The following is a 23745-nucleotide window of genomic DNA, read 5'->3' on the forward strand; positions in this document are numbered from 1 at the left end:
CATGAAAGAAGATGACTTAGTGAATGCTGAATGTCTTTATTACAACACAACAAACAGGCTAGAAGAACCACACAAAGCAGAGGCAACTTTTGATGGTGACAAAAATGACACCTTATTTTAATCTGTTTAATAACCTTTTTCTAAATTTACAGCCTGATATTGACATAACCATGCACTCCAATAGAATTACATATTAAAGATCTAGATAATGTAATACGTAATGTAATATAGAACCAACAAAATTTCAGAATGCCAGGTTTATCTCTCCTGGCTGATATCTTATCTATAAAATATTATTATCTATATAATATTATTTTCAAGTGATAGCCTAATTTAAGCCCCAAAGATTAAGAACCCAGAGAAGGTAGTGTCATCATCTTCATCAGCAAAGAGCCCATTAAACAGCTCTCCTCCAGTCACCTGCAACCACACCTTGTCCCCGACCTCCAGGTGCAGCACAGCACCCCCTGCTGCCTGGTCCTCGCTGCCCTGGTAGTTATCTGTGGTATGAATAATCTTCTCTCCATTCTTTATGAGAGCCACCTTCACGTTTCTGGAGAAGACTGTGATGTGATAGGTGAAATAGTAAGCACCTGCAGCCAAGCATGTGAATCTACCTGTTTGTGGATCGTAGTGACTCTGCTTGTTGTAAATAATCTTGTCAAACCGGATTGGTGTGTTACCCGTTGGTAGCTTTGACTGTACAGTGAGGCCCACAGAGAAGGCGCTTTTAGAGATAACAGGCGCATCTCCCTTCTCACCCTTATCACCCCTCTCTCCTCGGGTCCCTCTGTCCCCACGATATCCAATATTGCCTTTATGACCTGGAACACCAATTTCCCCTTTAGGCCCTGGTCTGCCAGGGGGTCCAAGTGGTCCCTGAATGCCTCTGTCTCCTCGAAGGCCAGTTTCCCCCTTTTGACCCTCTGGTCCAGGAGGCCCCAAATCCCCTTTAGGTCCTTGGAGTCCACGTAGCCCAAGCTCTCCCTTAGATCCTTTCAGGCCAATGGGCCCTTGGACTCCTTGGGGCCCCATTTTCCCTGGAGGCCCCCGTTCTCCATTTTCCCCTCTTTTTCCTTTGAGTCCTGCTAGGCCAACTGCACCTGTAAATAACAAGCATATATACCAATTTAGTACAATAAATATACTACGAAATGTTGTTAAAAGTACATATAAATATGGATGATATGCCTGGTAATTTTAGATTAATGTTGTAAAAAAGTGTAGGTTATTTTACAGATTTACACGTTTGTGCAGGTTATTCTGAAAATACATACCGGGTTCCCCTTTCTCTCCCATATGGCCATCCTTGCCTGCTGGTCCAATTGGACCAATCATGCCTTTACATGGATAATTGATAAGTTATTGTGAAGTTGAAGCATAAAAAATGTTGAAAAACTTTGTACATAGAGCATGCTGTAGAGGAGAAGTTATCAATTTACCTTGATCACCTTTATCACCTCTGAGTCCATCTCGACCATCTCTGCCAGGTGCACCATTGTGTCCAGGGTCCCCAGGTATTCCAGGGTATCCACAAACACAGCCTTTATTTTGGGATGCTTCCTGTGAAACACACCTGACTGCCAATAGAAGGAGCAAGAGAGCAATTCTAAAACTCATCTGCAACATTGTCCCTGATGCGTCCGTCTCTCAAAACTAATATCACACAATGCACAACCTTTCAGAGTCAAAGAAGTTTAAGCAAGCGCATGTTCGTCTCATAACCACATGGTCTACTCAAATGCACACATGTAGCGATTAATCTTCAAGTCGTCTTCTAACAGGGTTACTCAGATCTGAAGGAGCACAGTGGAACAAAAGACAACCAGGACTCCAACCAAAGAAAACACTAGCTGGAGAACTTTGAACAAGAGTGACCTCTGTCTTTTTTATTGGCTGACTGAGTTTTTGGCTTACTTATTGAGACTATCCCTGTCAGTTACACATCACCTGTGCCCCTCTGGATGCTTCTCTGGTTGAGGCTAATAATAAGCTCAAAGTGTATGTGAGGGACAGACATGCTAAAGGCTAAACAGTTCCATGTGTGCAATGAATGCCTTAGAATAATATTAGCTGTTAAGGTTTTGTATTATATTTAAAGGACAGCAGTTTAATGGGCTGTGCTTAGTCACTACACACTAATAGCGAGCACAAATGTTAATTCATGCATGCTTTTCTCATATGTGCTCTTTAAAATGCCAACAGTCAGAAACAATTGACCCCATAAACTGGATCATTGACATAAAATGTGACCTTTTTGTGGTCTACAGCCCAACCCTGCCTCACCAGAATGCCTTAGACAAACATTTCTGCTTCTCTAAACGATAGCGCCCCTCAGATGTTATCTAGATGTGTTAACCATGTTTAAAGCAGGCATTTGGACACTGACATTCCATAGGATGGTAAAAGATATACAACTACTCCTAAAGAACAGTACAATATAGTTTTAAAATATATATATGGTAGTGTTTGTGATACTGCAAAATTTCTTTTTGCAAGGAATAAAAGTGTCCAAATGTAAAAACAGCATTACTGGAGCAGGAATTGAAGGTCACTCAGCATGGCAAAAGCTCACTAGCACCAAGGCTTGATTCAGGACTATCTGAGAAGCCGTCGTCCTAATTACTATGCTGTGCTGCTGCCCCTTTATTAGATTGTGTACAGTGAGGAGAGACAGGGGGGATGGGCACATGGGAGGAGCTGGAACATTAAACCAAGATAAGAAAAAAAAATATACCCACAACACTCCGAGTACACAGCACACACCCCTGACTTGGCTATTGAGATACCACGCATGTGTACAACACAGACCGACACCAGTATATGTTCACATACTTTATTTTTTCAATATTTGTTCTCACAAGCCTCCATAATATAAATATATTTAAAAATATAAACATGACAATACATAAAAGTGCACATTCAAGCAATGTCTTTACCTGGCACCAGAAAAGGTAACTTCACTGTAATATGTGTTGGCTACTGCACATTTACTTGCTTGGACACAAAATGGACACATCATGGACAAAGATGTAATCTATGAAACAAATTACAAGGGCATGGCTCAGAATGAATGAAATTCATTTATAATTTGAGGCCAATATATCAGGACCCAGTCTCTGTAGTCCCATAACCAGGCACAACGTGAGGTTGATTTGGTTACAGAGGATACTGCAACAAGTCTTCAGACAAGATAGCAGAGACATCGCCGGTCATTGAACTCTGTTAGGTTTAAGGCTAAACAATCACACAGTAACAGATCATCCTAAAACAATGATACATGTAATAAATGTATGCATGAATAAGAAAAATATTAAGAAACATAGAATAAAACATGCTGTAACAGTGACTTACAGTATTTCTGATTCTTAACAATGTGTACAATACTGATGGCTTGTGTTGTATAGAGATTTCAATCTTGACTTCTCTAGAAGACTAAATTGATGTTGAATGACTTGGAGCTCCATGTTATGTAATCATCTGGACATGGAAGGTAAGCTTAACAAAGTTACAAAGCTAGAATGGGAACAGCACGTGGCCAAAGGGAAGAGAGGAAGACAGCTTGAAGAAGGAGATCTACAGCATTTGACATCATTTCTTTCAGACCGTGAATGTGGGGAAGCAGCAATTCCAGGGAAATTGAGGTTAACATAGCAAGTGCTACAGAGGATAGGAAGGTTTTGGGGCTACAACATCTGTGGTATTAGTAGAAAATAAGGTCTGGAAGCAGGGCAGCAAGTTAGCTAGTAAGTGGTCTACATGATCTGACGGTGCATACCATAGCCCGTCATACCAGATTGGGAAGCTCCGCGGTTGCTGCCCATCTGCAGGCCGATCAAACTCTGGCCTTGGCGCAGCTGCTCTTCAGTGAAATCTCGTCGATATCCCTGGGCTTTCCTACGCACATACAACAGTTAAAAGGTGAGGAAGAGGACGATGTAGGAACATGGGCATGCAGTTGTGAAGAACATGAAGCTTTGAGGTTACACTGAGATTTTTTTTTTTACCTGTGGAACCAGTCTCGGTCACCTTTGTAATGACCATCGTCCTTAGTGACAGCAACACTCCCCAGAGCCATTAGGGTTCTTTGCACTGCTGCCATGTCCTTTCCTATTGCAAAAATATCATGATAATGTTGATTTGACATTTAGTGACAACTGAAAGCATTGCAAAACTGGCATGAATAAATATACCGGCCCCGCAGTAGATGGAACATAAAATGTGAAGATCAAAAGCAAAACTGCGAAAGACAACTTGGTTTGAGAGATCTCTTTACCTTCCCAGAGGTCTACAGTTTGAAATATGTCAGTTGTTGTGACTCCATAAGCTTCTGCAGCTTGCAGGAACTGAGAGATCTTCTCCATTTGTTTGAAAGCCATCTGAGTCTCTGGGATCTTCTTGATGGGCTCCTTCCCCCTCGGATAAAGGCTGTTGATGAGCCTACAGAGAATCTGCAACAAAAGAGGAGAATTAACTGCCTTGACTATATCACACTGACAGTTGAGGGTTTTTAAATGAGTAATTCACCTTAATACACTCTAATTCATCTTGATTAAATGTAATTAACATTTTACATTAATTGGCTTTTTTTTATTTTCCCTGTCTACGTCTTTCAGTAATTTAAAGCATTTCTCTAGAGAGGGGATACAAAAATGCATTTGTATTGAGTTGTGAGAGCTGAGTGTTTTTCCAATTGATAAAAAGTGCAAGTCATTTCCTCAATGAAAATGCAACATGTCTCATGGCAACATTTAACTCTTGTCTGCTGAGTTAACTGCTGGTGCAGAAAATGGTGTCTCCTCAGCTTCTGTGATGCATTTCTCTGAATGATTTTTTAACATTACAGTCAGCCAGAATGTCAAGTAAAAAGACCTTGCAGCTCTCTGCAGGGTGTATCTTATAATTGGTTGTTAATTAGGTTTTATTGTGATAAGCACTTTCGGTGGAGAGACATAGGAGTTCATTCAAAGGGTTCACGGATGAAAAAATCCTACATTTGCAAAGCAGGGAACGACGGTTAGCAATTCAAAATCCACTGTTTATTAAAAGCTATTTTTCAGTCTGAAAAACACAATTCTCTTTTCTATTATATGTACATCTACATCGGCTGGACCCCATATGTCTGGGAGTGATGATAATGGTTTATTAATTCAAACAGACAATTATAATAAAGGCCAACAAATGACTGATTACCATACCTTTAGCGCAATATTTAATCAAAGTTTCAAAGTAAATGGGCACATAAAATTGATTGCATATTTTAACCATTTTAACTACATGGGCCCTTTGACAGAGCTGGTAAATCTGTCAGCCTATGTTGTAGCTTAAATAATTCAATGGTAACTTCTATTTTAAGGCACGGCAGACACTCACCGTTCCATCCATCAGCCATGTCTGGAAGTTCTGCTTGCCGGGCTGCGGCTTCTCCATGTTTCCTCCACACTGTGCTACTATCCAGTCCACCAGCCGCTGTTCCAGGTCTGGGTCGTACTTCTGATCAATCTTCTCCTGTACCTCCCGGCTCAGTCCATAGCTGGGCCCCCTGTTCGCCATGGCAGCTCTTCCAACACTCTACACAGAGTATAGTAGCCCTGAAGAGAACAAATGGTAAATATAAAGCTGAAATAGCATGACCTTATCCCGCAAAAATGCATCATAAATACCTGCTTTAGTATATTACTATGTTTATTCTGACTATATTGTAGCCTGTTTAAATGACTACAGGATAATTAAAGTTATTTTAAGAGTTAATTCTTCTCTGCTAACAAAAAAAATCAACATCCATCAGCAGCATCAGAGCACTATCTAAACCATCTCAATCTCTGAAGAGAAACAAGAATCCAGGTTTTAGTTTCTTTAGCAGCACCTGTCTCCCTTATAGCTCAACAGTCCACCCAGGCGCATCTCTGGAGGCTGTAGCAGGGAAGGGTGTGGTCCCTGGCAGCTGTCCCAAGCAGGGACAAGCCCTCTTATTGCTATGGTAACAATCAAACCTGTTTCCGGCACGCTGAGTGCTGTGATGCGCTGTGTAAAATGATGGTGCAAGTATAACCTCCTCTACCAGTCGTAATGGCACAAATTAAATAATCAAATGCATTTTCAGAAAGTTACCCCCATAAAAAAACATTCATTCATACAGTGCACAACTGTTCTATATTTAGTCTGCAATACTGTATAAATTAATTACGTCATTCCTCTTTGCCGCATATAAAAAGCTTATGTTAATCCTTATGTTGATTCATTGCATCTCTTTTTGGGCGCAATTCTGCAAGTTAAATTGAGTAAATTCAAATGAAGTCCCGCCATCTAATGTTACGACACCACATTGCTGCGCATTCTGCAGCTTGTAAACACATGAACATCTCACAATCACAAAGTCAACTGCGCAAACATCGCACTAGCTGCGACACATCGGTTGCGTTAACTTAATATAAAAACGTATTCTGGCATTTGAGCAGTTAAATCCAAGAAAAAAAAGGACTGTTTCTACTTACTGAAGAGGAGAGAGCGGTCAGATTCGTGCCGTGTCACTGTGTTAATTCCGCTGAGTTGGGCAGGGCTGAGGATGCTGAAGTGCTGAAGCATCCATGAAGCGCACACTGACAGGCGCGTCGGGCCGGGCTGGATCTCACTTTGTCCGGTAGGGGCGAGCCACTCGTTTTATATGCCAGCTCGTCCAGGAGGGGTCCCTAGAGACCCCCCAATACAAAATGCGATGTGATACCGACAGTGGTCACTGTAGTGCAAGACCAGCTTTAAGCAGCATGATGTGACCCCTCTGCAAGCCAAGCAACACGATGGTGCCAAATTCATTTAAAGCTTTAAATGAAGGCTTGACCATATACTGGACATAAACCTGGTATACAACATTAAAATCCACCTTTTTTTACCACATCATGTAGATTCAGTGACTTGCTCAATGGCACCTGAGCAGAGCTTATTTTTGCCTATCTTGTCTGTTTGGGATGGTTGCTTTAACCAATAGGCCAACCTCCTGACTTATCATTTTCCATCATTCCTCTATTACAGCATCTGACTCTTAGTTTCAATAATGAAAGACATTTCTCTTCTTTTATTGAATTAGAGTTCTTGCGGTACATAAATGCTGCCTGCAGAGTGCTGCGGCTCAAGATGGGCAATATGTTGACTCATTTTATGCAGCTAACCAACAAAACAGCTACAATGTGGGATTACTTGGAAAGAATTTGCTGGTAAACAAAGACTTGTATTTAGCAAATGTGTTTCTTTAACCTGCTTTAAGCTAAAACTCATTTATAGCAGCAGAACACATAGTAAAACACCACCATACAGTATGTGATGCCTTTTTGCACCATCTTTTCAGCTTGCATTACAATCATATGCTCCCATAAATCAATGCTCTTTTATTTTAGTTATGACACAAAGATGACTGCTTGCGTGTCTACAGCCATGAGTTAAAAGGTCAGAACTGCAGTCTAAGTGGACCTGAGAGAGACTAAGTGGTTTGTTTCGCCCCATTGAGCATAGTCCAGCTAGTGGCCAATTACATGTTAATAATCAACAGCTCCAGTCAGCAGGCCTCTCTATGGCTAAAGGCCAACAGGTAAGGAGAGTCATGTAACAGAATGTTCTGCTAACAAAAATAAACTATGACTGGAGCCTACAACCTTTGATGGTGTTGACATGCTATACACAGCCATTATTTATGTTGACATTGACAATTGAGTTATTTTCAGTATTTTGCTGTTTAAAATCTGGTGTTGTGTTACAAAAAAACATCCTAATTTTGAAATCCTCATTTATCTGATCAATAATCAGTGATATAATTTTGGGCCTGATTTTGAAACTTATAAGAATTTAAGACGAATTGAATATCATATATAGAATGCATTTTAATATCAACTGCACTAAGCCTTTGTTCATCAAGACTAGGGCTGCAACTAATGATTATTTTCTCAATTAACCGATTAGTTGTTTGATCTGTAAAATGTCAGAAAATGGTGAAAGATGTTGATCAGTATTTCTCAAAGCCCAAGGTGATGTACTCAAGTGTGTCGTTTTGTCCTGACCAACAGTCCACAACCCAAATATATTCAGTTTACTGTCACAGAAGACTAAAGAAACCAGAAAATGTTCACATTTAAGAAGCTGGAATCACAGTATTTTGATTTTTTTTCTTAAAGAATGACTCAAAATGATAAATCGATTATCATAATAGTTGGGGATTAATTTCATAGTTAGCAAATGATTGATTAATTGTTGCAACTCTAATAAAGACAGTTGATTTTCAGCTGATTGGTTGTTGTGGTACCTGTGTGTGCATTCATTTCAAAAACTGAGACCTGCCCTCTAGTGTGCAGAGGTTTTATTGGCCAAAACGGGTGAAAAGTGATTAAAAAAGGCACAGGAAAACTATGCATCTAATTAAAGAGGGAGGAAAAAAAGTCAAACAGTAAGAACAGCGGCATAGACAGCAGCACTGGCAGACCTAAGGCTGACCAACATAACACTCAATATAATAACCTGGAACACATACAAATGCAACCTGAAGATATAAGGGACCAACTAGCATGAGAGCTCCCTTCATTAATAGTTTGCACAGTAACGGCATGTAGAAATGACAGATGAAATACGGGGAAAATAACAGATGGATAAAAGGTCATATTTGGCAGAGAAACATGCCATTGTTTGGTAATTTCCTCGAGGGTTGCATTCCCAGTAAACACAGTCCTCTCCTCAACTCAGCAACCTCCCAAGCTCCCTCCCCCATCTATTACTTAGACCAAAGTGGTCAGCTTGTCTATAAGATCATCAATAGTGTAGACCATGAGCTTGATGTCGTCCTTTTCAGACATGCGGTGCTGGCCATGTCGCCGGAGAATGACATCCACATCAGGACTGAGGACGCGTTCTGCGACCTGCATGGAAATGTGCCAGGGGACGTCTTCATCCTTGAGCCCGTGAATGAGCCGAACGGGACAGGTGATGGGGATGGGACTGTGGAGGACACAGTGATTTTCTGCCTCGCGCAGAAAGTCAATGCTAAACTTGTAAAGACCCTCCTCTGAGTGTTTGGTGGGCACTGTCCACTCCCCCTTCTCCTCAAACTCCTTTCGTGTCTGCACATTCAAACATAGAGAAATCAGAGTCAAGACATGGTCTTTAAGGGAAAATGGCTACAGTATTTCAAATTTAGTAACTGAATCATGTGGGTGTATATATGCTGATATTTAATGTTCCCACCTCCAGAGGAAGAGAGTTGAACGATGTGACGATGTGGTCAGCAGCAGTAGAGATGCCCACCAGTGCAGCAGTCTTCTCTGGTCGTGCAATGGCTGCCAGCAGCATGAGCCAACCTCCTATACTAGAACCCACCATTATCTACAGGTAGAACATCATAAGCAGACTGTTCAAATGACCAACTAATTGATGGAAATACAGACAAAAACCTAATAAGAAACATTTCATCAACAACAATAGTCTCATACAATATAACAGCAGCGGAAGAGTAAAACCACCACTAGTGTGGTCACACAGTGCCATCTTCTGGAGAAATTGTGCAACAAACGCATTACACAAGGGTTGAAAAGTAAAAAGATTTTATTGATTCGAATTTCATTATTGATTCTGCTCTTTGATCATATTTTTTATTGATTACTTTATTATTCCCTTTTTAATAATTTGTTGAGAGTAAATAGAGGGTTTAATACGGATTTTTGCATTGATTATATGTTTATTGCTTAATTTCTGTTCAGAAAAAGCTGAACTGCATCAAAATAATATACAGTACATAAATATATTTTTTTACAAATAATAATATTGCCAAAAACGTCCTAAAAGTCAAAGTTGTCAATAACTAGTGGCCTGGAGGTACCTGAGTCCAACATTAGAGTCACAAATTAGAATATTTGCATTATGTTTGTTAATCATGTACATGTATGTTTGTTCCCTTTTTCAAGAAAAAAAACAGGTTCCTGAGGAAGCCTTTGTGGGTCCACTGTCATTACATTTCAATGTTTGCGGCTTTCGATTTAACCACAGGTAACACTGATGCACTGTGTGAGTGGATGCACCACTTGTCCGTAGATTATTTAAAATGTGTTGCTTTCATTTACTGCAAACATTATGAACAAAGTATTTTGGTCATAGTGCAAACCTTACCTGAAATCAACATTTTGCAAAGTCTAGCCTTTTGATCTTTGAAGAGGTTCTCTTTTCATGGCTCAAGAATCACTTGAAAGGTTCAGACAATGTGAATTCCTAAAAGTGTGAATTCTGACGTTAAAGGCGGCCTGAATACTTTTCTTGTAAACAAAAAAAACATTCACCTTTTCTCACCAAAATGCATTGTGTGTATCCTTGAGGCCTGATTAAAAATTTTAAAGCATTTCTTTCCTCAGAGAACATTTGCAAAGAAATATTTATATCCATATTTGCTAGCTGTAAGTCCTCTTCATTTCCTTTGCTGACGTGTTGCCGGGTTTCTTTGTGTGTTTCTTCTGCCAACTGATGATCAGTTGAATAGCTTGAAACCTGGATCAGAGTGTGTATCACATTGCCAGCATGCTCACACATTAGCATGTGTGCCCACATGTTCATGCATGAATGATTCAAACAAAATAGCAATCCACATGTAAAAACATTGCTCCATAGGGCTACTAGTGGTCAAAAATTCCACAGGGTACCTTTAAGTCATTGTTTTCAATGCACAGAAATCAATAACAGGAACTGATAGTGTCACAGCTGAACAATGCTCAGGTATCTGATCATTCAAAACCTGTTTTACTGACTCTTAATAACCATTCCTATTAGGCAAAATGTTCATAACTTCATTGATTACTAACCATCAGTAACTTGTTAATGGGCATAAGAAATATTTACCTGTGGCCCTTCTGCTAACTCATCCAGCACAAAAAGGACATCTTTTTTCCAGGTACCAATAGTTCCTTCTGCCAGCACCCCCTCTGAGGCCCCATGTCCTGTGTAGTCAAACCTGTGAAAACATAAATAGAACAGCCCATGGCCATAACTATCAGAGGGTAAAACAATGGTAAGCTATGCAAGACCGAAGACATTTTTTTCTAGATATCATGTATACAAGGGCACCAGCTAAATACCCAACTGAACATGGGATTAGGCATGAGATTTTAAGTATTCAGAATTTCAGAGGCATGTCTTTTAATATCCAACACCCTCAAGAGCAAATGCTTTACAGGACAAAAGAAGGTTTGAAATGCTTGGAGGCGTTCAAAACAATGATTCATTGTTGTATTGTAAACCTGATCAACAGAAACTAAACTGATTATATTTTGATAATCATCATTTCCTCCTCTTTATTTATGGCACATTTGCCACTAATCTTAACTTACTCTAATGCTGACAAGGTCTTCTCAGTAATTTGCCCACAGAAATATAATTCCTTCAGACTATTGATTATCTCAGTCAACAACTTTAAGAAATAACTTCAAAACTAAAATAATTTTACTTATTGACTACTTGTGCTTGACTTCTCGTTCTATGGTCAAGGCTGTTAGAGTGCAGTGGTCATTTTTGCTAGTTTATCTGAAGCTAATATGAAGCTTCAGCTGTCCAAATTAATCAAATCAAGTCAATATCTTTCAAAGTTAGTCTTTTTAGTGCCAAAATCCCTCTTTTTGTTATTATACTTCCACCGCAGCTCAAAAAGGACACACTGTCCAAGGAAACACAAAGAGGGAATTTGATGCTAAAAAGAATGTAAATGTGTCAGATATCCACTTGATTTGACTAACTCAGACTGCTGAAGCCTCATATAAGCTTCACATAACCTGCAGTATGTCCACAGTCATTTTGTGTGGATTTTGGCCCTCATCACTTACAATGAAAGCACATTTGAAGGGATTCTTTTAACAGCCAGTATGAACAGGAGGAATGATTACAGCGAGGAAAACCTCTCAGTGTTTATATGGGCACCGGACTGTTGTTTTAAGACAGACTATCCTTTAGGATGATCATAACCAACAGTATGGACTTCCAGGGCCAGTATGCATGAGGTGTCTGTTTGCTCTGATCTATTATATATAGTATGAGAATGTGAGAATGGCATCCATCGTCTCATTATGTAATCCTCTGGGTTTGGATGGTTTACCTGAGGTATGAGTGCCCTAGTGACCGGCAGAACTCCTCCAGTGCCTCAGCCTTCTGCCCATTCATGTTGGAGCCATACCCTGGCAGGAAGACCACACCTGGGGACTTCCCCTTCACTCTTCTGTAGGCCAGTTTAGGAAGGTCCGGCCGTGAAGCATACTGAACTGTGGACTTGTGTCTCCTGTCTCCTGGTTGAAAGAACAAAGAATTACTGATATGGCAAAACATGTTATGTAAATGACTCATAAATGTAAATTACATTAGCTCAAACGAAATGGTCGGGGGAAAAAAACAAGAAAAAACTACAATGTCACACCCCACTTAATAGGATAATAGATCTATCTTGACGCGATTTAGAGAGCATAGCACATGGCTAACATACTGGTTAAACGACATGGACATGTTTGACCAAACATATGAATAATTTAGGCACATTTACAGACCTAAGTCAAGTGAAATAATGGCTAAACATTTTAAAATAGTACGAGGTTCACAGTGGACTGCGCAAAAACAGCCAAGTCAAGCGCAAACGCCGCACCGTTTAGATGCCCTAAATGTTTAAGACGATTCAGTCTGTGAGCCACACCCCCTCCTGTGCGTTTAAATGCCATCTTAAGGAATCAAAAGGCTTTAAAAATGAAGTGCGCCAACAACTGAGAATTGAACAAACCTGCCAGGGGCTTAGTAGACAAAGCAGCAAGACCTCCATTACTTAAAATCTGCGAAAGTCCTCTGCGGCAGGACCTCAGCGCGACGGCTGCCATACTGTTCCGCGAACCACCGACGAAGTCTCGCGAGAAGTGATTTCTTCGGTTCACTACAGCACAGTGCTGTGCAATACTAGCGGAGGTTCATTCTCCTGAAGTTGTTTACTGTTTTTCAGGGTATATTTACACTGTGGTTTTGCTACTTTAAGCCATATGGAGAAGTAGCAAAACCACATTGTAAACATATTGCTTTACAAGTGAAACTCCTGCATGCAAAATGTTACTTAAAGAAAAAAAAAAACAGAGTATGTAGCTGACCAGTATAGAGCAGAATGACCCCTGACTGTTATATTAGCCTATTACATATTTCATTAATGGGTTACTATTGTTGATGGCTAAATTAACATGCAGAATTTTGATGTTGTAGCTGGCCAAGTGGAGCTGATTAACAAAAATATTTTAAAAACTGATCATGTTTTGTGTTTAAAATCTTAATTTATCAAGGAAACTAGTTACTACAGCTGTCAAATAAATGTAGTGAAGTAAAAGTGGGAATTGCCATAAAATGGAAATAACTAAAGAACAAATACCTCAAAACTGTACCAAAGTGCAGTAGGCTACTTGAGTAAATGTGGCTACTTATTTCATTTCCACCACTGCTGTGAAGTTGCTTCTTCTTGCTCTCGGCAATCATATAATACAATTATCATGACTTTGTAAAACATAATTTGCTCTATGTTATTCTTACTAATTTCGATATCAATAAATTGTACTGAATTTCTGCACTTCAGTCTTATGCAGCAGCCAACTGTGAACATTAAGTGAAAGCATGTAGTCAAAATTTTACTTAAATTAAAGTACATATGTATGAGGAGCAAAGTGTACTCAAAGTATCAAAAATAAAAATACTCATTGTGCAGAAAAACAGCTCCTGTTAGTGTCATATGACACATATTGGATTGCTAATATTGATGCATTAATGTATAAATAGCATTTTAATGTTGTAGATGTTTGAGATGGAGCTAATTTGATCTAGGCAGGCTAGTGTATGTAAGAATGCATCATATTATTTCAATTCATCATATGTTTTTTGGATTAAAAAATGTTAATCTGTGGAACAGTATTTTCTGAAATGTAGCGAAATATAAAGTAGAAAGTAGCAGAAAATGTAAATACTCAAATAAAGTACAAGTACATAAAAATTGTGCTTAAAGTCCTTCTCCACTCAAAAATGTTTTTCCTCTTGTTCATACAGTTAAGTGTTTGAGCTTCAGTGTGCAGAATGACGTATGTGCAGAGTTTGTTTTCACATTCATCTGCTGAAAGTGAGAAGTTTCTCTGTGCTCATTGAAAGTCTGAGTTAAAGACGTGGACCTACAAGCATGATTTGTGACATTACAACTATTTTTGGAAGCACATCCTGGTCCAGGATGCATCTTACACAAATGTAATGTGGAAACATGAAACCTCCAGTGCACAAACACTGAGAATGGACTTTACAGTGAAGTAGGAGACATCTTGTGTTCAGCACTTAAAAATAATTAAAATATTTACATATTCATAGCTTCTGGATTTTTAATGAGGGAGAAGGAGGAGATGTTTTTAAGAATTTCTAACTAGGTAATTGAACTTTTTTGTGGAAAAACATGTCAGACACAAATTATTATTCAAAGCAAGGTATGTTTATATGTCTTAAAACATGCCTGAAGGGGATCTTTAAAGTCCCCCTCTACCCAAAAATGTGTTTTTCCTCATGTTCCTACATGGATGGATGTTTGAGCATCTCTGTGCAGAATGATGTATGTGCAGTTGGACACTAAAAGACTGTTTTCACATTTATCTGCTGAAAGTGGAAAGATTCTCTTTGCTCATTGCAAATCAGATTTTAAGGGGCAGGCCTACGAGCAGGATTCGTAGTAGTTTGGAAGCCAATCCTGGTCCAATATTCAATTTAGGAAAAATTCAATTGAGGAAACTTGAAGCCTCCAGTGCATATAAACTGAGAATGGACATTACAGTGAGGTATGAGATATGTGTCCAGCAGTTAAACTTTTTAAAATGAAATATATTTACATATTATTAGAGTCTGCATTTTTAATGAGATTTTAACAAGATAATTGATCTGTTTTGTGGAAAAACCATATCAGACACAAATTATTATTCAAAGCAAAGTATTTCTATATGTCTTAAAACATGACTGAGGGGGTCTTTGAGTATTTGAGTAAATGCACTTTGTTATTGTCCATTACTGCTTATAGTTATTCTTTTCCTCTTTGTATACATTTTATTTTGCATTATTTTATATTATTTTACCCACATGAAAACAGTGGGGTCTATTAGTCTGCTGGGTCTGAAAAGTATAGTGGCTGTTAACAGAGGCACCCAAATACAAGATTCAAAATGTTTATTATCACTCCGGTTATACAAATACAAGCGTGTGAAATACTTTGACTGGGAGGCTCCATTCATTACAATACAAAGAGTAAATAAATATATATAATAATACATATAAAATATAATAACAAAATGTAAAAAGCATAAAAGACAGAATCAGTGAATAAAGCCTTTAGAAAGTTATTATAGCTAGACTGTGGTTATTGCACAAAAGGTTGAAAAATCATTGGTGTGGAAGAAGTGAATATTATTTCTCACTTTCATATACAGTGGTACAAACTGATACATAGAAAACAAAAAACAAAAAAGAAGACGAAAACAAACAAAAAAGGAATACATTTTGACATTTTACAATGTCAGAGTTTGTGTTATATGCAGCATATTATATTCGCTTAATAACTTAAAGGCCTTAATAGCTTTTTTTGGGTTTTTAACATTAGATAAAATTGTGCCATATTGTTTAAATTCATTAATAAAGTGCAGGAAAGTTGACCGACCATTTTTTTCATATGAACATGGAATTTTCCAAAAATAACAAATAGTGGAATGATATACAGCATGCTATTTTCGATCTTATCATGACTAAAATATAACATTACATCAAACATATCTATTTCCACAGTGAAGTGAGAGCAGCGGGGAGCTTGCTGTGCGTCTGACTGTCATGTGAAGTGTCAGTTTGTAACATGACTCAGAGCGTCACAGGCGGAAGGTCACGGAGCAGCAGGACGGAACGGAAGCGGGAGTAAAAAAGCCTATCCGCCATTGTGGAGTATGGTAAGGCATATTCCAGTAAGACACTAGTCCGTTACAGATTGACTAATAAAACACCATCTGTGGGAGCGGATCGGACACATTAAATTGACGCCTTCTCCACAGAACACAAAGTCGCCGTTTGTAACAGCCAGAAGCAGCCGATCGTCGTCAGGTCTGAGCCCGGGGAGCAAAGCGCCGCCTCGTAGCGTTCACCGAGTGATTGGACAACCCGAGAGACGAGCCAGGAAAGCACCGAAGTGCACAGAGAGAGAGAGGCAGGGGGAAGCCGTGGACAGTCTCACTAAACAGCGATCAGTTTCGGCTCCTGGAGGATGTCTGCGACCACAGTCGATCAGGTTCGTGTATTGACAATTTGAACGGTGCTATAAATTAGCCGGCCGTGCGGCGAAATGAAACTTTGCCGACAACAGTTTGATCCCGGTTGGCATGCCAGATGATCAAACAGGCTAAAAAAGTCTTTGATATGTGATAGCTATTAGCTGTAATGTAGGCCGGCTGTATTGCCAACCAACTCTGGTTGTAGCCGGTTGCCAATGCGGCACCGTTTACTGGATGCCAAAGCGTTTGACATCCGGTCAATAACACCAAGCAACCTGTAAATGTTAACATCCGGGCTGATGGCTGCAGCCTGAGGTTAGGCGACTGTTATATTTATCCATGTATAGGTTACAGCCTGCTCTGTGTTTGTATATGTGTGTGTGTGTGTGTGTATGTATGTGTATGTGTGTGTGTGTGTTTCTTGTTTTTCTGTCGTGATCTGACTAGTATCATCTCTTTTTTCCTGCACATTATTTCAGAGACCTAAAGGACAAGGAAATAAAGGTAAGGTTTTTAAGAGTGATATGTAAATGTAAAATGGTAATTTCAGTGTAGCAGTGCAGGCTGTTATCAGGATACTTAGTGATAAACTGCAGCTTATTTACAATATGTTAGCATTATTGTCACCTAATTCATTTGCCTTTGTTTTGTTAATGTTACCCTACACTGAGATCTTGTCACGTTTTGGCTTTCACTTCTACATACATTTGACAAAAACAAAAAATGTTACCAGCTGATATCTTGAGGTTGACATATTTGGGGATCACATACAGTACATATGATGCTCTAATGTTTTCTCTTTCCACTCATAGTGCAAAACGGATCAATGCATCAAAAGGATGGTGTGAATGATGATGATTTTGAGCCTTACCTAAGCAGCCAGACAAATCAGGTATGTATACTAAACAATGGTCTGTCCATATTGTCCAGACCACAACATAGTACTGACTACTATGTTGTGGCAAGTACTCGTCTCATACTATGGGCGAATTAGTTGCATATTTGAGATGTCAGCCATATAAAATATGATTATCTTCATTCCTGTTTGCTTTAGCTTTTCTGGTTTGTTCCTATTGAGCTCAGATGTCTCTGTACACAATTTATTTTCACTGTTCATAATGTAAAATTTTCATGTACATTAACCGGTTGCCTCTTTATTCCATACAGAGTAACAGCTATCCACCAATGTCTGATCCCTACATGCCCAGCTACTATGCTCCATCCATTGGCTTCCCTTACTCTCTGGGAGAGGCTGCTTGGTCCACAGCAGGAGACCCTCCTATGCCCTACCTAACTACCTATGGACAGATGAGCAATGGTGAGCCTCACTTCATCCCTGATGGTGTGTTCAGCCAGCCAGGCGCCCTTGGGAACACTCCCCCCTTCCTCGGCCAGCATGGCTTCAATTTCTTTCCTGGCAATGCAGACTTTTCCACTTGGGGTACCAGTGTCTCTCAGGGTCAGTCCACGCAGAGCTCAGTCTATAGTAACAGCTATGGGTACGCTCCCAGCTCGCTGGGTCGGGCCATTACGGACGGACAGGCGGGTTTTGGAAGTGACACCCAGCTCAGTAAGGTCCCAGTGCTGAACAGCATCGAGCAGGGTATGGCGGGGTTAAAACTGGGTACGGACATGGTGGCAGCTGTCACCAAAACCGTGGGCTCGCCCTTAGGAGGCACAGCAGGTATGAGCAGCATGGCAGCCAATAACCTTCCTCCGTCTGTCAGCTCATCCGCACCTAAACCTGCCTCCTGGGCAGCCATTGCCAAGAAGCCGGCCAAGCCACAGCCCAAGGTCAAACCCAAAGCCAACATGGGGATGGGGGGAGGTGTCACCATTCCCCCACCCCCCATAAAGCACAATATGAACATTGGTACTTGGGACGATAAGGGCTCTCTGAACAAGCCCCCATTAGCTCAGACTATGATGCCCCCGCAGCCTCTGGTGCAGCAGCCTCTCCTAGCTCAGCCCCAGGCCTTACTGCAGAACCCATTGCCCCCTCAGCCTCAACACCAACACCAGCACCAACACCAACACCAGCCCTTCCAGCTCCAGTCTCTCCAGTCCCCCCAACATCCTCAGCCCCTCCCTCCTGGCCCTCCACACCTTCACCTCACCTCTCAACCTGGCCCCCCGCAGCCCCTTCATCAGCAGCAACCCCAGCAGCCTGGCCCGCCTCCCAACCGTTGGGTGGCTCCCAGGAACCGGGGTGAGGGCTTCGGTCTGGGTGGGGGAGTCCCACTGAGTGCCTCCCCTTGCTCTGGAGAAGTGCATCCTGTGCTGGAGAAACTCCGTGCCCTCAACAACTACAACCCCAAAGACTTTGACTGGAACTTGAAAAACGGACGTGTTTTCATTATCAAGAGCTATTCGGAAGATGACATCCACCGCTCAATCAAGTACTCTATCTGGTGCAGCACAGAACACGGCAACAAGCGCCTGGATGGTGCCTACCGCTCACTGGGCAGCAAGGGGCCCTTGTACCTGTTGTTCAGCGTCAACGGCAGTGGGCACTTCTGTGGCGTGGCCGAGATGCGCTCACCGGTGGACTACAATGCCTATGCAGGCGTCTGGTCTCAGGACAAGTGGAAGGGCAAGTTTGAGGTGAAGTGGGTTTTCATCAAAGATGTGCCCAACAACCAGCTGCGACACATCCGGCTGGAGAACAATGACAACAAGCCAGTGACCAACTCCAGGGACACTCAGGAAGTGCCTCTGGAGAAGGCCAAACAAGTGCTTAAAATTATCGCCACTTACAAGCATACCACCTCAATCTTTGATGACTTTGCACATTATGAGAAACGTCAGGAAGAGGAGGAGGCTCTGAGGAAGGTGAGATAAACACACATACAAAGAGATCTGTCCTCTGTAACTAGCTTGTTTGTATGCATGAGACGGTTCAGTTTAGCTACCCTTTAATTCAAAGGGAGGTTAACTTTCACTGAGTCACTGCTACAGGCTGTAGTCAGACTGTAATCAGCTGATCTTGTTCCACCTGCTCTTGGACAGAGGTTATGACATCCTGTAGCTGAATGAACAGTCTGGTGTAAATGGAAGTTCCCACAGGCATGTCAACAGATTGACATGTCATCATTGCTCATAAGCAGGTTGGTGAAACTGATTCCTCATCAGCCATGTTGTGCTGTCGAGATTGCGATGATCTGCCCAAGTGGAGTTAGATGCATAGAGGTTTCCTGAAATAGCCCACATTCCTGGCATACCTTCTTTCAGACAAAGGCAGATGTAGGCTCTGATCTCCCTTTGAACGCCAAGCCTCTCTGCTCTCCACAGGCTCCTCATGCTTTATTAGTCTTTAACAACATAAGCCCTCGGCCTGCAGACTGGCTGCAATGTGCTTCAGAGTTGGTACAGTTTGCCTTAGATGTTCTAAAGGGTTGATTTCTAAAATGTTTCCGAGCAAAACATAATAAAAATGCACGATTACTTTTGTCTGTGCACACACAGTGTAAGCCTGCATCCTCAGAGGGGAAACTAAAATATGTTGCAGTGATAATAACAGTGGTGTACCACAAATGTTTAGTCTAAGTAGTAAAAGCTCTGTGGGATGCTGCTGCTGTGGAAAAACAGCAGCCAGGGAGTGAATAACATGTTATCATTGCTAGCATTCTGCTGCATCCATTCTTAGATTCACCAGTATGCTAATCTAATTGCGTTTAGAAAACTCCCATGACCCGCTCCCTCCTTTTCTCCCACTCCCCCACTGGTGGTGCTCCATTGATGTTGTATTGACTCCTCGCTGCTGACCTTGTTAATATGCGCTGGGTTACTTTCTCATAAATATTTCAAGTCAATGTTTTCAGGCTTCTGAAAACAACCTGTCAGTAGAAAGCCTGTTTCATCCTGCGTCGTGCAGGCGTTGCGCTGTGCTGCTTTTGTAGCCCTGACCTCCTACATGACAGGATCGGCCCAGCTGAGGCCTCACCCTCCTTCGCCTGACAAGGTTAATTGTTCTCTATTGTTTGGCCTGTCCTTCCCGAACTTTGAGAGGTGTCAAACCAGCACAGTTACCTGCGCTCTAACAGCATCCCTAAGATAACTTTGGATCTTAATGTTGTTGCAGGATTTTATTAGCATCACTAATTTGGCAATTAATAAATAGAAACAAGCCCCCCCGGCCCCTCCCCTCTGGATATACTGTAACTAGGAAACTCGTGGCGTATTAGGGAGAATCTGCTGTAATGGTTACAGCTGTATCCCACCAGTAAAGATGTAGTTGAAAATCGGAGTAGATATCAATTCAGGCAGAATTTCATGAATAAAATAATTGATATATTTCTGTCATCATTAAAGTGAATTGCGCTGTCAGTTTATATTTTAATCTAATAATTTAAAGTCCTATGACCACCAACTGTGCTGAGTCAAAGGGTCTTCTTGTATACTGAATGTTGTGGAGAGTTTCTGTCCCCACAGCTGAGGATAGAGTTACACTGGGGGCCAGGGTCTCACAGGGCTTTTCCACTGACACAGACACTCAGTCCTCAAAGAGGACACTGTCCCACTTGAATAATGGAAAATAGTTAGCCTGAAAGTCTAGTCAGTGACATCAGATCAAATTATGAAGATCCTTGGGTTATTTTGACTTCCATGTTTTGTTTTGTTTTTTAGGATTTTACTCTACGTGTCATATCTTTAACGATAAAACAGACTGTTGAACAGCATTGTTTCTTTTTTCTGATCCACGACACACCTGTGAATATTTGATATTTTTGTGGTGTGTTGTGATTACTCATGTTTTGTTGAGCATGCATTGGGCTGGTTTTGTGTTTATCTGCGGGAAAGTGAGTCTTATTAATACAAGCTGAATGTAGTGGCTGCAGACTCGATGCCTCAAGTGTAAACACAGCCGAATAGTTTGGCAAGTGCATACCTTAGGTCTACTAAACTCATCCCTGTTTTTCTTACAGTGCATACTCTCTTGCTCCATCTCTCACTTATCATTTAACTCTAAACAGAGTATCCTGACTTTAGCTATTGATTCGTTTTCATGGCAGTGTAGTAAATCAGTATTACTGGAATAAGATATTTGGTTCTCATCTTAGATGTTTTTTAATCTGAAGGGCCCAGATTGAGAGGAAAGGTTTAATGAGGTCTTTAAGCAAAGCAAACTAAAATGTACTATTAGTGGAATACAGTGTTTCAGACGATATACTGGTTGATTTTGTGACATAAACGAATTTGGTTTCACTGTGATCAGAGTTTCAAGTGTTTGTCACTGAAACTGTGTATGGAAACCAATATTTTCCACAGGGAATAGGAAATAGGAAGTCAAACTGTGCAGTATCGGTTTTTTTTACAGTGGCGTATTAAAAAATGGAACAACACATGACCTGAAGAATGCATTTGGTTTTTAGTCCTCTGAACAGCTGCTTGCTTTGGGATCTCAAATAGCCAAAATTGACAGACAAACTTACATATTGAGTTTACTTTCAACAGCACATTATGATGTTAAATTGCCTCAGCCTCCTCTGAGACACCCATTAGATTCCTTGCACAAATAGTACAGACTGATAAAATGGTTGAAACCAACTGAATCTCTAAATCAACTGAAACTGCTTTATCCCCCTTAACTGCAACATCAATCCCAAATTGACTGATGCTGTCAGTTGATTACTAGTCTTGGTTCTTAAAAAGAATATTTTTTATTATGTATAATTCAAAGAACACATGTAAATGCTCTGAAAATGGATACATTCAGTAAATTCAAGTATGAACAGAGATCAGCACAATACATGGATTCATTTGATATGTCAATATTGATTGCCTTCATAAATGGGTCTTGATCATCACTTGATCTTGCAGTAGGTCGGTACCTTCAGGCCTCCCAAAATCACCTTAGACATTAAATGCATTGTGATCTGTTGACACTATATGAACTATCAGCAAAAGCCTAAAAAAGGTACAAATCTTCAACTTGGATGTCCTCTCTATAAGCTGTCAAGCACTCAGTGTGTAGCTTTAGTGAAGACCAGAGGTGCAGCTCTGACATTCAGCTTTTTAAGCTGTTTTTTTTATGTTTTGTCTCTGTCCCTTGTTGCTTTTGTTCTGACAACATCCACTGATTTTCTCTTTTTTTGTCTCCTCTCTCTTGCCAGGAGCGCAATAGAAATAAACAGTAACCTTCAAGCAAGCTCTCTGCTAGAACTGCAACACTAATGACATAGGACCTTAAATAAAATTTGCCTAACCACAAGGAGGAAAGGCTCTCACAATCTTTCCGCTGAAGACAACAATGTATCTGAACACTTGAACATGACAATAGATGGACTCATCTGTATCCGTTGACTGGTGCATCAAAATCCTGTGTTCCTGTCTCACGAGAAAACGAACATAACCCACTTTGAAAACTCTGTCTTGAAAGCACTTTCAGTCTACCAATACCCTTAACTCTCTAACTCTGTGTTTCTTCTTCTTTAATTTTGTTTGTGAGCAACTAACTGACTAACCAGAGTAGTCAGAAGATTTCACCGGGCTTATTTGTAATTTTTTTTTTTTTTTTTAAAGCCTCAAATGTTTGGGATATTGGTGAGCTCCATGGCGCTTGAAGAGAATTAAAGATGATATGTATAAATTAATCTTTTACTTGAATCTGTATTCAGCCATCTGATCCTTCTCAGACAGAGGCTGTTGGATGATTGACAGGTGGGACGAATTAATTGGGAAACAGCCACAATCATGCCAATCACAGGATGTATCCTCCCTCTACCTGTTCCCTTCCTTTCTGCATCTGTTTCCGTGTACCAAAAGATTACAATTATGCAGCAGGCTGGCGAGTGCCGGCCAGTGCACATCTTTGTTTTTTTTTTTCTTTTCTCTCTCTTGTGATTCTGTCATTCTGAAGTGCATTTGTCTGAGGAGAAACCTGCTGCTCTGGTAGAACTAGCGGTGGCCTCCTTGGGCCCTGTGGGTGACTGTCTTTGCTCTGATGTTGATGTACTCTACCGTACCTCAGGCTCAATCAGACTGTCTGTCCTCAACAACTCTTAGCACTTTTGGGAGAATCCCCACATCGTCCTGCTTGCTTGGCTTGACTTGGGATTCCCCCAAAACGGCAAGACATCAACTGCAAGGATGTGACAGTTTTCTCCTCTAGGTAACTCACTAGCTAAATAAAAATTACCCATGTTTAGCGCAAACCTTGTTTTTGTGGTTTTTTTTAACACAGAATGTGTCCACCCTTTTTATGTTATTTCTAGGCACCGTACCACATGCACTCAGTGATCAGCAAACAAACACTTCTGCAATTTGCATATGAGTCTCTAAATAAACTAGCGTATATAGCTGAAACTCCCCACTTGCTTTGGGTGTGGACATTTATTGTGAGAATGGACATTAAAGTGTGTGTGAAAAGAGGGCCTGATCATTGATGCCAGGAGGGAGGTTTGAACTGTCCCGAGACGATAGAGTTGCCTTAAAATCTGAAAGG

At 40.7% G+C, this 23745-nt stretch overlaps 4 protein-coding genes across 6 annotated transcripts; 1 reads left to right on the forward strand and 3 right to left on the reverse strand.

Moving 5' to 3' along the window:
• Positions 1-333: 333 nt before the first annotated feature.
• Positions 334-1629, reverse strand: c1qtnf9 (C1q and TNF related 9). Its single transcript, XM_042399842.1, has 3 exons — positions 1443-1629; positions 1278-1340; positions 334-1103 (listed from the first exon to the last, which is right to left on the reverse strand). The coding sequence occupies exons 1-3, from the start codon at positions 1627-1629 to the stop codon at positions 334-336; spliced, it is 1020 nt and encodes a 339-aa protein (XP_042255776.1).
• A 1203-nt stretch (positions 1630-2832) lies between these two features.
• tagln3b (transgelin 3b) lies at positions 2833-6630 on the reverse strand. Of its 2 annotated transcripts, none has more exons than XM_042399644.1 (5): positions 6495-6630; positions 5374-5591; positions 4277-4451; positions 4008-4110; positions 2833-3897 (listed from the first exon to the last, which is right to left on the reverse strand). In XM_042399644.1, exons 2-5 carry the CDS (start codon positions 5551-5553, stop codon positions 3756-3758), a joined length of 600 nt encoding a protein of 199 aa, XP_042255578.1. In that variant the 5' UTR covers positions 5554-5591; positions 6495-6630; the 3' UTR covers positions 2833-3755. The 2 variants fall into 2 exon arrangements, with proteins under 2 accessions (XP_042255578.1, XP_042255579.1); XM_042399645.1 differs by lacking the exon at positions 6495-6630 and adding an exon at positions 5867-5882.
• A 1697-nt stretch (positions 6631-8327) lies between these two features.
• Positions 8328-12910, reverse strand: abhd10b (abhydrolase domain containing 10, depalmitoylase b). Of its 2 annotated transcripts, none has more exons than XM_042399303.1 (5): positions 12776-12910; positions 12107-12290; positions 10861-10972; positions 9223-9360; positions 8328-9098 (listed from the first exon to the last, which is right to left on the reverse strand). In XM_042399303.1, exons 1-5 carry the CDS (start codon positions 12867-12869, stop codon positions 8757-8759), a joined length of 870 nt encoding a protein of 289 aa, XP_042255237.1. In that variant the 5' UTR covers positions 12870-12910; the 3' UTR covers positions 8328-8756. The 2 variants fall into 2 exon arrangements, with proteins under 2 accessions (XP_042255237.1, XP_042255236.1); XM_042399302.1 differs by having other exon boundaries at positions 12107-12293; positions 12776-12908.
• A 2463-nt stretch (positions 12911-15373) lies between these two features.
• Positions 15374-23455, forward strand: ythdf3 (YTH N(6)-methyladenosine RNA binding protein 3). Its single transcript, XM_042399884.1, has 6 exons — positions 15374-15983; positions 16086-16318; positions 16781-16805; positions 17114-17193; positions 17469-19133; positions 22415-23455. The coding sequence occupies exons 2-6, from the start codon at positions 16295-16297 to the stop codon at positions 22436-22438; spliced, it is 1818 nt and encodes a 605-aa protein (XP_042255818.1). The 5' UTR covers positions 15374-15983; positions 16086-16294; the 3' UTR covers positions 22439-23455.
• Positions 23456-23745: the final 290 nt, after the last annotated feature.

This window comes from Thunnus maccoyii, chromosome 21 (assembly GCF_910596095.1).
Source record: "Thunnus maccoyii chromosome 21, fThuMac1.1, whole genome shotgun sequence".
Lineage (NCBI taxonomy): Eukaryota > Metazoa > Chordata > Actinopteri > Scombriformes > Scombridae > Thunnus > Thunnus maccoyii.